At 42.0% G+C, this 17,134-nt stretch overlaps 1 protein-coding gene across 1 annotated transcript in view; it reads right to left on the reverse strand.

The window, feature by feature from the left end:
* Positions 1-17,134, reverse strand: part of HEPACAM2 (HEPACAM family member 2) — a 99,184-nt gene that overhangs the window by 61,237 nt on the left and 20,813 nt on the right. Inside the window, exon 2 of the mRNA XM_077268174.1 lies at positions 4,399-4,755. Within this exon, the coding sequence (XP_077124289.1) occupies positions 4,399-4,755 (357 nt within the window). The remainder of the gene's footprint in view (positions 1-4,398; positions 4,756-17,134) is intronic.

The following is a 17,134-nucleotide window of genomic DNA, read 5'->3' on the forward strand; positions in this document are numbered from 1 at the left end:
ATAGGCCATTTCTAAAATTAGCGGCCAGTGCACACTCGTTCCAATGTGTCAGCACGGACCATTTCCGAAATTTTTGGCAATACACTTCAGCCTCGTCCTGCCCCTGAGACATAGACAGCAAGGCCTTTTCTGCCTGAATCTCAAGATTGGGTTCCTCATAAAGTAAACCGAGCACCAGAAAAAACGCATCAATATCAGCCAATGCCGGATCTCCTGGCGCCAGCGAAAAAGCCCAATCCTGAGGGTCGCCCCGTAAGAACGAAATAACTATTTTTACTTGCTGAGCAGAGTCTCCAGATGAACAGGGTCTCAGGGACAAAAACAATTTACAATTATTCACAAAATTCCTAAACTTAAACCTGTCTCCGGAAAACAGTTCAGGAATCGGTATTTTAGGTTCTGACCTAGGATTTCTGATAACATAGTCTTGTATGCCCTGCACACGAGTAGCCAGCTGGTCCACACTTGTAATCAAGGTCTGGACATTCATGTCTGCAGCAAGCATAGCCACTCTGAGGTAAAGGGGAAGAAGAAAGAAAAAAAAAAACAACTCAGAATCTTCTTTCTTATAATCCCTCTTCTGCAACGCATTAAACATTTAATACTGGCCTGGCAAACTGTTATGACCCCAATGGCGAGGGTCTCAGAGGAACGTGGAAGTCTGCAGAATACAAAAATCCAGCTCATAGGGCAGTGGTAACTGGGTTGACCATATATCTACTCCTAACGCCAACACTAGAAGTAGCCGGGGATCATTCCTACGTTGATTCTAGATGACACGCGCCAGCCGGAGAATCTAGCTACCCCTAGTAGAGGAAAACAAAGACCTTTCTTGCCTCCAGAGAAGGGGACCCCAAAGCTGGATAGAAGCCCCCCACAAATAATAACGGTGAGGTAAGAGGAAATGACAAACACAGAAATGAACCAGGTTTAGCACAGAGAGGCCCGCTTACTGATAGCAGAATAAAGAAAGGTAACTTATATGGTCAACAAAAACCCTATCAAAATCCACACTGGAAATTCAAGAACCCCCGAACCGTCTAACGGTCCGGGGGGAGAACACCAGCCCCCTAGAGCTTCCAGCAAAGGTCAGGATATAGATTTGGAACAAGCTGGACAAAAATACAAAACCAAAACAAATAGCAAAAAGCAAAAGGCAGACTTAGCTGATATAACTGGAACCAGGATCAGTAGACAAGAGCACAGCAGACTAGCTCTGATAACTACGTTGCCAGGCATTGAACTGAAGGTCTAGGGAGCTTATATAGCAACACCCCTAACTAACGACCCAGGTGCGGATAAAAGGAATGACAGAAAAACCAGAGTCAAAAAACTAGTAACCACTAGAGGGAGCAAAAAGCAAATTCACAACATGCGCCCCCTGGTGGATGTCCTCATATGACCTGGAGCGTGGGAAAAAGTTCCCAGGCTGCAGTTCATGAGAACATCCAGCAGGGGCGCATCACCGCAACTCAATGTAAGTATAGATCACTGCTTTCCTTTCAGCACCCGGGGATTACAGGCACGAGCGAGTGGTTTATCGCAGCTCGTGCCTGTAATATTAGTTAACCCCTTCAGATGGATTACATCGTTGGACGTGATCGGACATCAGAAGGTATGTATCTTGTGCGTTTATTATTTTGCCAAGCGAGGGCCTGCAAATGGATTGAGAGAGCAATAAATTATTACAACAACCTGTGTGTTTATTTCATTAAAATACTTTTAAATCATGTGTGTGTGTGTTTTTTAACCCTTTCAAACAATTGGATTAATAATGGATAGGTGTCATAATTGACGCCTCTCCATTATTAATCTGGCTTAATGTCACCTTACAATAGCAAGTTGACATTAACCCTTCATTACCCCATATCCCACCGCTACAGGGAGTGGGAAGAGAGTGGCCAAGTGCCAGAATAGGCGCATCTTCCAGATGTGCCTTTTCTGGGGTGGCTGGGGGCAGATGTTTGTAGCCAGGGGGGCCAATAACCATAGACCCTCTCTAGGCTATTAATATCTGCCCTCAGTCACTGGCTTTACCATTCTGGCGGAGAAAATTGTGCGGGAGCCCATTCCAATTTTTTCCGCCATTTAACCCTTTATTTTAGCAGCTACAGCGCTGAAATTTTGCACATACACACTACTAACATTAGTAGTGTGGAATATGCAAAAAAAAAGGGGATATGAGATGGTTTACTGTATGTAATCATGTCTCATATCATGTCGGGTTTAGGCAGGAGAAATGAAAAGCCGGCAATTGAATTACCGACTTTTCACTAACACCGCTGCGTATTTCTCGCAAGTCACCTGCTGGTCCGTGTGGAATCCGTATTTTTCTCGCCCCCATAGACTTTCATTGGCGAATTTTTTGCGCAATACGCTGACAAACGCAGCATGCTGCGATTTTGTACGGCCGTAGAAAGCCGTATAATACTGAACCGTAATATACGGCTGATAGGAGCAGCCCCATTGAGAATAATTGTGCCGTTTATTTTGCAAGTTTTACGGACGTAATTTCTGCGCTCTTACGTCCGTAAAACTCGCCAGTGTAACGCCGGCCTAAAAATAATTGGAATTTTTTTCTCTCTGCATCTGTAAACGTCCGATCTATGAAAATAGGAAATTAATTAACCCATATGATGAACAATGTAGACAATTACCAGAAATGCCACTTTTTAGATGACGCACCTCTACCAAAAAAAATTGAAAATGATCAAAAAAAAACACTTCAGCTTGCCAAGGTGAGATAAAAACAACTCACACAGCTCGATTGACGGGAGAAAAAAAAGCTCCAGATCTCTGGAAATGGCGAAACAAACCAAAAATAACTTTATTCCATTTCATCCCACTTGTAATGTTTTTTCCCTTTGTTTGTGCATCATGTGGTTAAATGAATGTTTTTTTGCAGGATGAGTTGAATGTTTGTTTGAGTTATATCAAACGCTCATATGGTGATGGAGAAATACAAAAAAAAGTTATGGCTATTGGAAAAAGTGGAAGGAAAAAATAAAAGTGAAAAAATAAAAAGGCCCAATTGGAAAGGGTTAAATGGGTTGTCCATTATCACAAAAACATGGCTGCTTCTTTTCAAAAACAGCACCATCCTCGGGTTGTACGAGGTATTGCAGCTCATTCACTTCAATGGAACATAACTGCAAAATTGGACAGGTGTAGTGCGTTTTTTCACTTTTCTTTACACCACTCCATCCAACGCTCGGCATTGTGCTTGGTGATGTACGGCTTACATGCAGCTGCTCGGCCATGAAGCCCCCGTGTTTGTTCTGATGTTATACCAGAGGGGGGCTCCACTTCGTGGCTGAATTGCTGCGGTTCCTTCCACTTCCCATCAATATCACTCACAGGTGATGGTGGAAGATCCAGGAGGAAGAAATGTCTGGAACGGACTTGTTACCCCGGTGGCTTCTATTACAGGACCACGCTGGAATCAGTGAGCTCTGCACCACCAGCCATGTCATGTTAAAGCAATATAGCAGGATGTTATACACAGGGGGCGAGGGGCCATATATCATACATCGGGGGTGATGGGGCTGGATGGTATACACTGGGATGAAATAGGGCCGGAGCAAACCCCTTTCATATTAACCCTTTCATCTAAATACGTCCAATATTCTAAGTTTATTACGTTCTTTGCATATCTTTACAGATGTGGGAGTCTAGTATTTCTAGAAAAAAAGCCTCCAAATGCCTTCCATAGATAAATCAAAATGATATAATTCTGGCTACCTGCAGCCACCACTAGGGGGAGCTTAGAAGCTTACTGAATGCTGTCTATATAGTGAGCTCCCCCTAGTGGAGGTTGCAGGTAGCCAAAATCTTATTCTATAACTCCAGGTCTATGCAGGAGATTTGTAGCTCTGTTTCCGAAATGCAAAACTCTGATCCAAGTAAAAATAAAATAAGAAATAATACATAGCGGCCTGATTCATTATTACATATGAACTTTTTTGTTTGTCTAGCTTTTGATGTTTCCATTGCACTTTATTTCTTTTAACTTGCTCCTTTTTAAATTTATTTTAAATTTATTAGAGTTTTAGAGGGTTGTGACTTCTTAAAAATTCACAAAATTTTTGCACACATGTACTTCAGCGTCCACCCCCGGGTGTGATTTTATGTATGTCTTAGATTATTGTACAAATATTGCAAATTTTTAGTAGAACGTACAACTTTTTTTTTTTTTTTTAGTTTAAGTGCTGGGGAAAAAAAAAAAAAAAAAAGATTAAAGAGAGAAATAAAAAAAAATTATTTTGTGCAAAATTCATGAACCATGTGGCGCCATTTTGAAAAATTTGGTACAAAAACCGTCAACAAATACTACAAAGTAAAGAAAGTAAAAAGTTTTTCAAGCCCCGCTATTGATGAATGGCGATCAGCGCCACTTACCGTGCACAGTGACCTCAATCTTCTGCGTTGCTGACATGGTGGTCTCCCCTTGAATGTTGACTTTGACGGTGTAGTTCCCCTCGTCGCTCACGTGTAATGAATTGATCAGCAGGGAGGCGTTGGGCGGATTCATTGTAAACTTGTGCTGGAATTCCAGATCTGGTATAAATGTGTGATTGATGGACGTCAGCAGACATGCAGGGGGGGCCGGCGGCCTTTCAAGCAGCCAAATGATCTGCACGGCGGATGCGGGAACGTGGACGTCATAATGGATGGGCAGAGTGAGAGGCTGACCCTCGATGCCATGGATAGTTGGAGATGGCGCTGTTAGCGTCACTGCAGAGCAGGTGGCAAACACTGCAAGAAAAAATAACAAAAATGCAGAAAGAGGTTCATTTTTTTAATCTAAATTGTTCCCACGTTAAAGGGATATGCATAGTTAAAGGGAATATCTGTTCAGTCACAGGTGGTCAGTAGAGCAGTGCTGGAAAAATACGTTCGAATCCTCGCGGCCGCATGTCTAGAGGCTGTTCGACAGCCGAAACACATGGAGGGATTGTCTAACAAGCAGGTAATCCATATATGTGCTACAACTGTCTATCAGCCGCAAGACATGCAGCCGCGGGGATTCGAACATCTTTTTCGAGCACGCTGGAGACACTGAGTTAGCACCCGAGCATGCTCAGATAACACCTTATGCCAGCACGCTCGTTCATCACTAGCGGCCACTAAACCAGGGTCCTGCAAACCTTTTGCTCAACTCCAGGACTATATGAACATTCGAGAACAGCAATGCCACTTGTGGCCACCACTGACAGGCAGCTATTGCCATCTCTGCCATAAATGTGTGAAATAGGAAAACCCCTTTAAGCAGCAAAGGAATTTTTCAGGGAAACAAACCTAAAACAGTAAGTTCTGTAATATAGCTTTTAGCTTTGGTTCCCATCTGGCTCGGCACAATGCATGACAGCATATAACCTCAGCAGTGAGTTAAGGGGGCTGGCTATATATAATTTATTTATTTATTTATTTATTTTTTTAAGCAAATCCCGCCCCTTCTATGTCAATCTACTATATAATCGTCTAAGGGGCACTTCCGTCTGTTTGTCTGTCTGTCTGTTTGTCTGTCTGTCTGCCACGGAAATCCCGCGTCGCTGATTGGTCGCTGCCGGCCGGCTGCAACCAATCAGCGACGGGCACAGTCCGGCCGCCGTGAATTCGCCCCTTCCTACTCTCCGTCAGTGCCCCCTCCATACTCCCCTCCAGTCAGCGCTCACACAGGGTTAATGGCTGCGTTACTCCGTACTATGCCGCGGTGTAACGCAGTCCGTTAACGCTGCTATTAACCCTGTGTGACCAACTTTTTACTACTGATGCTGCTTATGCAGCATCAATAGTAAAAAGATCTAATGTTAAAAATAAGAAAAAAAAAATCATTATATACTCACCTTCCGTCACCTTTCCCGCTTATTGCGACGCTCCGGGCCATGCATTGCGGTCTCGCGAGATGATGACGTAGAGGTCTCGCTAGACCGCTAAGTCATCTGGGTAATTTCGCAATGCATCGCTGGGAAGCTGGCGGCCGCATCGCGCGCATAGGGACAGCTTCGCTGGACGCCGGAGGGTGAGTATATAACTATTTTTTATTTTCATTCTTTTTTTAACAGGGATATGGTGCCCACAGTGCTATATACTACGTGGGCTGTTATATACTGCGAGGCTGCTATATACTACGTGGGCAGTGTTATATACTGTGGGCTGTGTTGTATACTGTGTGGCCTGTGTTATATACTACGTGGGCAATGTTAAATACTTTGTGTGCAGTGTTATATATTATGTGCGCAGTGTTATATACTACGTGCGCAGTGTTATATACTACGTGCGCAGTGTTATATACTACGTGCGCAGTGTTATATACTACGTGCGCAGTGTTATATACTACGTGGGCTGTTATATACTACGTGCGCAGTGTTATATACTACGTGGGCTGTGTTATATACTACGTGCGCAGTGTTATATACTATGTGCGCAGTGTTATATACTACGTGCGCAGTGTTATATACTACGTGCGCAGTGTTATATACTACGTGGGCTGTGTTATATACTACGTGCGCAGTGTTATATACTACGTGCGCAGTGTTATATACTACGTGCGCAGTGTTATATACTACGTGCGCAGTGTTATATACTACGTGGGCTGTTATATACTACGTGGGCTGTTATATACTACGTGCGCAGTGTTATATACTACGTGGGCTGTGTTATATACTACGTGCGCAGTGTTATATACTATGTGCGCAGTGTTATATACTACGTGGGCTGTGTTATATACTACATGCGCAGTGTTATATACTACGTGGGCTGTGTTATATACTACGTGCGCAGTGTTATATACTACGTGCGCAGTGTTATATACTACGTGGGCTGTGTTATATACTACGTGCGCAGTGTTATATACTACGTGCGCAGTGTTATATACTACGTGCGCAGTGTTATATACTACGTGCGCAGTGTTATATACTACGTGCGCAGTGTTATATACTACGTGCGCAGTGTTATATACTACGTGGGCTGTTATATACTACGTGCGCAGTGTTATATACTACGTGCGCAGTGTTATATACTACGTGCGCAGTGTTATATACTACATGCGCAGTGTTATATACTACGTGCGCAGTGTTATATACTACGTGGGCTGTGTTATATACTATATGCGCAGTGTTATATACTACGTGCGCAGTGTTATATACTACGTGGACTGTGTTATATTGTTAATTGTATGTATATTATCTCCTGGGGGATTTTGGTCGTTGCACTTGGCCTGTTGGCCTTTTTAAATGTTTTTAAATTGTGTGTCCTTTTTTCTGCTCCTGTTTTTGCAATGTTTATTAAAGATTTATATGGTTGGTTGATCCCACTAGTGTGCATATCTTTTCTTCTTTTTTGTATACTACGTGGGCAGTGTTATATAGTATGTGGGCTGTGTTATATACTACGTGGGCTGTGTTATATACTACGTGCGCAGTGTTATATACTACGTGGGCAGTGTTATATACTATGTGCGCAGTGTTATATACTACTTGGACTGTTATATACTACGCGGCAGTGTTATATACTACGTGGCAGTGTTATATACTACGTGGGCTGTGTTATATACTACGTGGGCTGTGTTATATACTACGTGGGCTGTGTTATATACTACGTGGGCTGTGTTATATACTACGTGGGCTGTGTTATATACTACATGGCTGTGTTATATACTACGCGGCAGTGTTATATACTACGTGCGCAGTGTTATATACTACGTGCGCAGTGTTATATACTAAGTAGGCAGTGTTATATACTACGTGGGCAGTGTTATATACTACATGGGCAGTGTTATATACTACGTGGGCAGTGTTATACACTATGTGCGCAGTGTTATATACTGTGTGGGCTGTGTTATATACTACGTGGGCTGTGTTATATACTACGTGGGCTGTGATATATACTATGTGGCTCCTATATACTACATGGCTGTGCTATATACTACGTGGCTGTCTGTGTTACGTGGCCTCTGCTATATGCTATGTGGCTGCTATATATATGCATACATATTCTAGAATACCTGATGCGTTAGAATCGGGCCACCATCTAGTATACAATAAGGGGTTAGATTAGCTATCGAAATAATCCAGGGTTTCCAGAAGGAACAAATAAAGCTGTATGACTAACTACGTACTTAAAGTTGTTTGTATATTTTTGGTCCCTGAAAAGCCCCTTTAATTTTGGGGCTTGCAGCTGAGCGGATTATTAGTGTATTGATGATGGATTGTAAAGTTATTAAAAATCACAACCAGACAGGTCATAAAAGGAAGGCGGTAATGGGAGCAATAAATGGTGACATCACCCTCCTCTACTGTCCGGGTCACTGATGCTAGAGGTGCACGTCCAGCCCCCATACACAGTGCCGGGCACAGTCAAGTAAGCAGTAGGCAGCGGGTATTGACACAGACCTGTATTGTTGGAGCGACTTGTTTGCATTTCCCTGTTTATCTTTAGCTATAATGCAAACTGTGCAGGTACATAGAACCCCGGACACATCGCATTTCGCTCCCAGTCACTCTCCAGTAGATATTCATGTGATGATAGAAAAGGTAATATTAGTAAATCGCCATTAAATTACCATGGCATCAGGATTATCATGGCTCCCTTCATAGCAACCACCAAGGGGGTCCTAAACTCCAAACCAATCACAACAGTTGGCCATTGACAGTGAATTAAAGAGGTTTCTCCAAAATTGCAAGTTATACAGGATAGGGGGAAAACTTGTGATTTTGGAGAAAAAAACTCTTTAATCCAATGTGTATGGCCAACTTTACAGTCCATCCATAGAATATTGGTTAAGTTGCCGATCAGTGGGGATCTGAATGCTGGATCCCCCAGTGAACCTGAGAGAGTGGCTCCAGAACCTCAAGAACACGGCTCTATAAAGGCGGACACGATCATGCTCCATTCATCGTCTATGGGACTGTCGGAGGACGCAGAGAACCGTTCTCTTTTACTACTACCAGTCCAATTGCAGATGTGAAGGCCGACCATGCTCAACTTCACTCCATTAAAAGTTTTTGGGCTTCCGTAGAATAATTCTCGGATTCATTGGTGGATCCAGCAGTCAGATCCCCTGGGGTCAACCCCAGTGACCACCACGTTATTCCCTATCCTATGGGTAGAAGATAACTTGACATTTTTAGAAATAAAATCCTTTAATGACAGCCTAGTTCACCAAGACCGCCTGGCCATCTATTACGAATGAGGACCCCTCGACTCTCCACCACGTGAGAGAAGGTAACCACATTGAATTTTAATGGCAATTATTATGTTCTAAGGGAGGATAAGCAGCTTCCTCCGATCTCCTCAATAAAAGCACGTGCATGCTCGTCAGAATCGAGCATTCATCAGGAATACCAATCAACTGAATGAATCCTAAAGGGCACGCAAGGACGTACCACTTACCACCAGATGCCAATTGCCACGATTTCCCCCAACTCCATTACTCTTGTTACAAGGCTTTTCCCCCTTAAATTTAGAAGTGAGTTGATGATACTAATTACCCGTAGAGGCCATGATCACAAGATGTCAGTCACATACGCGAGGGGCCAAACATATCCCTAGGGCTCCATTCAGCTGACAGATAACCGAGCGTCTCTTCGGCATGCCTGGGGCTTGTTGGCACACCTTATTTACTGTACTGAGCAGTGTATTACAGCCTCTGCGGAGGCATTCGGCACAAATATATTTACCACGTACTATGTATCGGAGGCTTGGATGCCATGGTGTGTCTATATGGCGGCATACAGTGCCGTCGATGTACGGTATTATTTGACAGAAGGCTCAGATATTACATGAGAAGATGTTAGATTAAACCCCAGAATATGCAAATGTATCTCGTGAAGTTGGATAAGTCTGTCCATAGGGCGCAAATATATATGCACATACCATGCAGTATACAGTATATACACACCATGTTCCAAATTATTATGCAAATGACAATTTTCTCAGATTTTCCTAAATGTTCGGTGCAAATGACAGTCAGTCTAATAAAAGTCATCACCCGATAGATTATACATCGAATTTTATAGAAGAAACCTCCCAATGATAACAGTATAATCTCCAAAATGAATAAAACCCCACACTGCACTGTTCCCAATTATTAGGCACAGTAGAATTTCTAAACATTTGATGTTTTAATGAACTGAAAATGCTCATTTGTGGAATTTGCAGCATTAGGAGGTCACATTCACTGAACAAAAAAGCTATTTAACGCCAAAACATCCTAACAGGCCAAGTTACATGTTAACATAGCCTAGGAGCCTTCTTTGATTTCACCTTCACAATTCTTGCATCCACTGAACTTGTGAGTTTTTGGAGAGTTTCTGCTTGTATTTCTTTGCCTCCCAGAGCTGCTGTTTTGATGTGAACGGCCTCCCACCCTCATAGATCTTTTGCTTGATGATACTCCAAAGACTGATGCAGAAAACCCATATGGCAGCGCGAGTTTAAACAGGTAACTACTTCTCTTTATTTTTATTTTCATTTCCTCTAGGCCTCCTCTATCAAGTGTCTAAAAGCAAAACTATACTTGTTGCCCATAGCAACCAATCGGAGCTCAGCTTTCATTTCCTAAACAGCTCTGGGAAAATGAAAGCAGCGCTGTGTTTGGTTGCTATGGGCAACAAATAACATTTTAATTAATGAGGCCCTGTGAACAAAGATGTAGCAGTAAAAACCCCTAAACTTTCCCCAGCCTCATTAACCCTTCTCCCACTTTCAGTAAATTTTCTTATTGGGGCCTTTAGGTCCCCCCCCCCCTTTTTGGCTAAAGCAATCTATGTTTTACCTTTCCGTTAATATTGGTATGAGTGCTTGTTTTTTGGGGGGTGATTTGTAGTTTTATCTACTTCATTCGCTTTGCCATGTCAAGTAGTGAAAAAAAAAGAAAAATTTCCAAGTGGAGCAAAAAGGTTAAAAATGAACAATTCCACCATTGTTTTTTGAGGGTTTCTTTTCATGGTGTGGTAAAGATGACCTCCTGGCAATAGGATTCTCCAGATCAGTACGATAAGATACCAAACTTATGTGTTCTTTTTCTGGTGTTTTTACTGGGACCATTTTGGGGAACATGATGGCGTTTGGATCTCTTTTTCTATTGCATTTGAATGGAAATATATAATTATATATATATATATATATATATATATATATATATATATATATATATATATATATATATATATATATATCAGTACAGACCAAAAGTTTGGACACACCTTCTCATTTAAAGATGTTTCTGTATTTTCATGACTATGAAAATTGTACATTCACACTGAAGGCATCAAAACTATGAATTAACACATGTGGAATTATATACTTAACAAAAAAGTGTGAAACAACTGAAATTATGTCTTATATTCTAGGTTCTTCAAAGTAGCCACCTTTTGCTTTGATGACTGCTTTGCACACTCTTGGCATTCTCTTGATGAGCTTCAAGAGGTAGTCACCGGAAATGGTCTTCCAACAATCTTGAAGGAGTTCCCAGAGATGCTTAGCACTTGTTGGCCCTTTTGCCTTCACTCTGCGGTCCAGCTCACCCCAAACCATCTCGATTGGGTTCAGGTCTGGTGACTGTGGAGGCCAGGTCATCTGGCGTAGCACCCCATCACTCTCTGTCTTGGTCAAATAGCCCTTACACAGCCTGGAGGTGTGTTTGGGGTCATTGTCCTGTTGAAAAATAAATGAATAAATGATGGTCCAACTAAACGCAAACCGGATGGAATAGCATGCCGCTGCAAGATGCTGTGGTAGCCATGCTGGTTCAGTATGCCTTCAATTTTGAATAAATCCCCAACAGTGTCACCAGCAAAGCACCCAGACACCATCACACCTCCTCCTCCATGCTTCACGGTGGGAACCAGGCATGTAGAGTCCATCCGTTCACCTTTTCTGCGTCGCACAAAGACACGGTGGTTGGAACCAAAGATCTCAAATTTGGACTCATCAGACCAAAGCACAGATTTCCACTGGTCTAATGTCCATTCCTTGTGTTTTTTAGCCCAAACAAGTCTCTTCTGCTTGTTGCCTGTCCTTAGCAGTGGTTTCCTAGCAGCTATTTTACCATAAAGGCCTGCTGCACAAAGTCTCCTCTTAACAGTTGTTGTAGAGATGTGTCTGCTGCTAGAACTCTGTGTGGCATTGACCTGGTCTCTAATCTGAGCTGCTGTTAACCTGCGATTTCTGAGGCTGGTGACTCGGATAAACTTATCCTCAGAAGCAGAGGTGACTCTTGGTCTTCCTTTCCTGGGGCGGTCCTCATGTGAGCCAGTTTCTTTGTAGCGCTTGATGGTTTTTGCCACTGCACTTGGAGACACTTTCAAAGTTTTCCCAATTTTTCGGACTGACTGACCTTCATTTCTTAAAGTAATGATGGCCACTCGTTTTTCTTTACTTAGCTGCTTTTTTCTTGCCATAATACAAATTCTAACAGTCTATTCAGTAGGACTATCAGCTGTGTATCCACCAGACTTCTGCACAACACAAATGATGGTCCCAACCCCATTTATAAGGCAAGAAATCCCACTTATTAAACCTGACAGGGCACATCTGTGATGTGAAAACCATTTCCGGTGACTACCTCTTGAAGCTTATCAAGAGAATGCCAAGAGTGTGCAACGCAGCCATCAAAGCAAAAGGTGGCTACTTTGAAGAACCTAGAATATAAGACATATTTTCAGTTGTTTCACACTTTTTTGTTAAGTATATAATTCCACATGCGTCAATTCATAGTTTTGATGCCTTCAGTGTGAATGTACAATTTTAATAGTCATGAAAATACAGAAAAATCTTTAAATGAGAAGGTGTGTCCAAACTTTTGGTCTGTAAAATATATATATATTATATATATATATGTTCTGCATATCCAAAATTTTCCGCAGTTTTGCAATGTTCTCCGGTTGCTAAATGGTAAATGGAATTATCTCCGGCTTTTTTTGCCATCTCTAAATATAGCTGTATTAGATCACAGTCTGACAGGTTTTTTGCACAGATTGCTCTTCTGGAATAACATAGGCTTAAAGTAAAGTTATTTTCTTACATAGAAAAATTAATCAAATTTGGGTTATTATCCTATAAATAAATGTTCCGTGTAGATCTGAGCTCCGGGAAGAAGCGCAGGTTATCGGTTAAAAATATGGAGAGAATGAGAAGAAATAATTAGTACAAAATAGCAGAGGAAAGACAAAGAAGTCAGGGGGAAAGAGTCTTTCGAAAATTCCTGATAGTTTAAATTAGTTTTTTTTTTATGTTAAAATGAGTTTTTGAACACTTCTGGTAGCGATTTTTTTTTTTTTAATTCTTCATATCATGATCTGTATTAAAAATGAAAAATTAGAAATCGTGCAAATTTTCCCCACAGGCCGCTGGGGCTGTTTTAGATTCATATTTGGTTTTTTTTCAGGAAAATCACATATCCAATTCATCAACTCTGTCACGCCAGAATTCTGGCATAAAAGCTTTGAAAAGTTGAAAAATTTAGATGCAACTCGGAGTTGCGCTTAAATTTTGCAACTTTTAGCGATCCTCCCAGATCTGACTAAATGTGCAGAACTGGGGTGGGATGGGGCGCGGTGGGTGACGGATGGCACAGCTTGCCTAGTTCATGATAAGTTATGGTGTTCTGTACTGCAGACAACTCACTCCAGTCAGGTTGCAGTGAGATTTGTGGCATAGTACGCAGAGGTGCATGTCACTCGTCAGATGCTCCAGATTCATAAAGAGGCATGCACCTCCTCATCTCAGCATCTGAACGCCGAGAGCAATGCTGGCTGTGATGAATCGGGCCCTATGTTTTGTACTGAACCAACTAAAAAGAGTAAAGAAAAGGTAATTGTACAGGAGAAGGAGGAGGTGAGCTGTGACTGTCGTGATTCTCAATGGCGAGAGAACATAGCCCAGCATATATGAGAACTAGCTCTTGGAAGATGGAAACTATACTGACCATGAACTAAACCTGCCGCACAACTAGAAGTGGCCGGGTAGCATGCCTACGTTTTTTTATCCCTAGATGCCCAGCGCCAGCCGGAGAACTACCTAATCCTAGCAGAGGAAAAGACAGTCCTGGCTCACCTCTAGAGAAATTTTCCCAAAAGGCAGACAGAGGCCCCCACATATATTGGCGGTGATTTAAGATGAAATGACAAACGTAGTATGAAAGTAGGATTAGCAAAATCGAGGTCCGCTTACTAGATAGCAGGAAGACAGAAAGGGCACTTTCATGGTCAGCAGAAAACCCTATCAAAACACCATCCAGAAATTACTTTAAGACTCTAGCATTAACTCATAACACCAGAGTGGCAATTTCCGCTCACAAGAGCTTTCCAGACACAGTAACGAAACAGCAGCTGTGAACAGGAACAAAATGCAAAAACACACAAGGACAAAAATCCAACTTAGCTGGGAGTTGTCTAGTAGCAGGAACATGCACAGAAAGGCTACTGATTACATTGTTGACCGGCATGAAACTGACAGAGGAGCAAGGTTATATAGCGACTCCCACATCCTGATAGGAGCAGGTGAACAGAGGGGATGATGCACACAAGTTAAATTCCACAAGTGGCCACCGGGGGAGCCCAGAATCCAATTTCACAACATGTGACATCACCTATTGTGAATGGTGGATCCTGTGTTATCTACTGTATATAGAGGTGTTATCAGTCATTGTACAGGAGGAGGAGGAGGTGAGCTGTGACATCACCTATTGTGAATGGTGGATCCTGTGTTATCTACTGTATATAGAGGTGTTATCAGTCATTGTACAGGAGGAGGAGGTGAGCTGTGACATCACCTATTGTGAATGGTGGATCCTGTGCTATCTACTGTATATAGTGGTGTTATCAGTCATTGTACAGGAGGAGGAGGAGGTGAGCTGTGACATCACCTATTGTGAATGGTGGATCCTGTGTTATCTACTGTATATAGAGGTGTTATCAGTCATTGTACAGGAGGAGGAGGTGAGCTGTGACATCACCTATTGTGAATGGTGGATCCTGTGTTATCTACTGTATATAGAGGTGTTATCAGTCATTGTACAGGAGGAGGAGGTGAGCTGTGATATCACCTATTGTGAATGGTGGATCCTGTGTTATCTACTGTATATAGAGGGGTTATCAGTCATTGCATAGGAGGAGAAGGAGATGAGCTGTGACATCACCTATTGTGAATGGTGGATCCTGTGTTATCTACTGTATATAGAGGTGTTATCAGTCATTGTACAGGAGGAGGAGGTGAGCTGTGACATCACTTATTGTGAATGGTGGATCCTGTGTTATCTACTGTATATAGAGGGGTTATCAGTCATTGCATAGGAGGAGGAGGAGGTGAGCTGTCATATCATCTATTGTGAATGGTGGATCCTGTGTTATCTACTGTATATAGAGATGTTATCAGTCATTGTACAGGAGGAGGAGGTGAGCTGTGACATCACCTCTTGTGAATGGTGGATCCTGTGTTATCTACTGTATATAGAGGTGTTCTCAGTCATTGTACAGGAGGAGGAGGTGAGCTTTGACATCACCTATTGTGAATGGTGGATTCTGTGATATCAGCTGTGAATACAGGTGTTATCAATCATTGTTATCCTGACAGATATAATAATGAAACTACTGAAAAGTCATCTGTATACAATAGGAGGCAGGAGTCAAAAAGTTCCAGTTGCAAGTGTGAAAATTGCAAAATTTGTAATTTTAGGGAGCAAATTTATCAGTACTATTACCAAAATATCAAGACACTTCTGGTAAAATTTCCATTATCTAAGGTGGTCTAGATTGGTTAAGGGGTAATTAATACATAGGTATAGGGTGGTTTAGTGGTTAAAGAGGTTCTCCCATAATAAGTTTTTTTGTGATGTGCTTATAGCAGTCTGCAGCATGTGGGTCACAACAAAAAGCCATTCACTAAAATTGCACTGCAATGTCATAGCTGCATAACAGAATCTTTGGCCTCGTGTTGACCAGATGGGAATAAATGTTCACAGTGGAAAAATGTCTGTGAATGCGCCGCTCTCCTTATTAACGTGATTCCGAACTTGCCAAGCGAGCATGCATGGAGAGAACTGCAAACAGGAGCCACATCTCTTGCACCTTTATGGCATATATTGTATATAGGCTTGAAATGTCCCAGATGGGACAACCCCTTTATGATACAATTTCTTTTATTGTTGCATTGTTATTACAGGCTGCAATCCACAGGTCTCAGATTAGATGCGCTAATGTCTTTCATAAAGGCTGTTCTTAACTATAGCTGGTGTCATCAGTGTATACACGAATATTAAAAAGCAGAATGGACCAATCACACTACTGAGAATGTAGCAAATAATTGCAGATATTTATAAAACAAAGTTCTCATAAATAGTTACATTGTGCCAAATCATTTTAATAAATATACAACAAATCTTATATCTCGTAGACCTCGGGGGAACTCTAGTGTCAGTGCAAAATCCAAGAGGCCTTCATAGTCTCAAGATGCTTCTTCCAATCACTATCCTCCACTTATTGGTTTTTGTACTGGAAACAGTCCTGAAGTAGTTAAACTTTGATGATAAATTGTGAAAAAGGGGTGAATATTGCTATTCATTACATGGCCACATTTCAGTCTTTTCTGAGCCAAACCCAAAGCCTCTTAGAACCCACAATCGGTCCGACTATTGTGCCGGGCTACTTTGCAGGCGTATGAGGTTGTAATGTCTGACTCTGCTTATTTCTGATGATAACCCCTTTAACATGACCCACCATCTTCAGAAGCGGAAGGGCAGAGGTGTCTGCCCATAGTGGGGTTATTTTGTCTCTGCATTGGTTTTTAGGACATGAAGAGAAGGGAACACAGAGTGGAGGGCAGCAACATTAGGGCACCCGGTATAGTTACTGGAGGAGGCATCTCATGAATAAGGAATCTTCTTCGATTTTACATTTAGATAGGTTTCCCCAAGGTCTAAATTAGAGAAATTTTCAGCTTTATATTATTAGTATTATTTTGCATTTTTCATGCATAAACTGATGATAGTGTGGGAGGAAAACCATGCGAACACTGACACAACAACTATCCTCTGGAAAGGTAGAAATTGTTAGATAGGTGTAGGTCCCACCTCTTGGACCACCAACAATCACCAGTATGAGGGTCTTGTTTCCATAATTCTCCATGGTTCTCA

Source organism: Ranitomeya variabilis, chromosome 6, assembly GCF_051348905.1.
Source record: "Ranitomeya variabilis isolate aRanVar5 chromosome 6, aRanVar5.hap1, whole genome shotgun sequence".
Lineage (NCBI taxonomy): Eukaryota > Metazoa > Chordata > Amphibia > Anura > Dendrobatidae > Ranitomeya > Ranitomeya variabilis.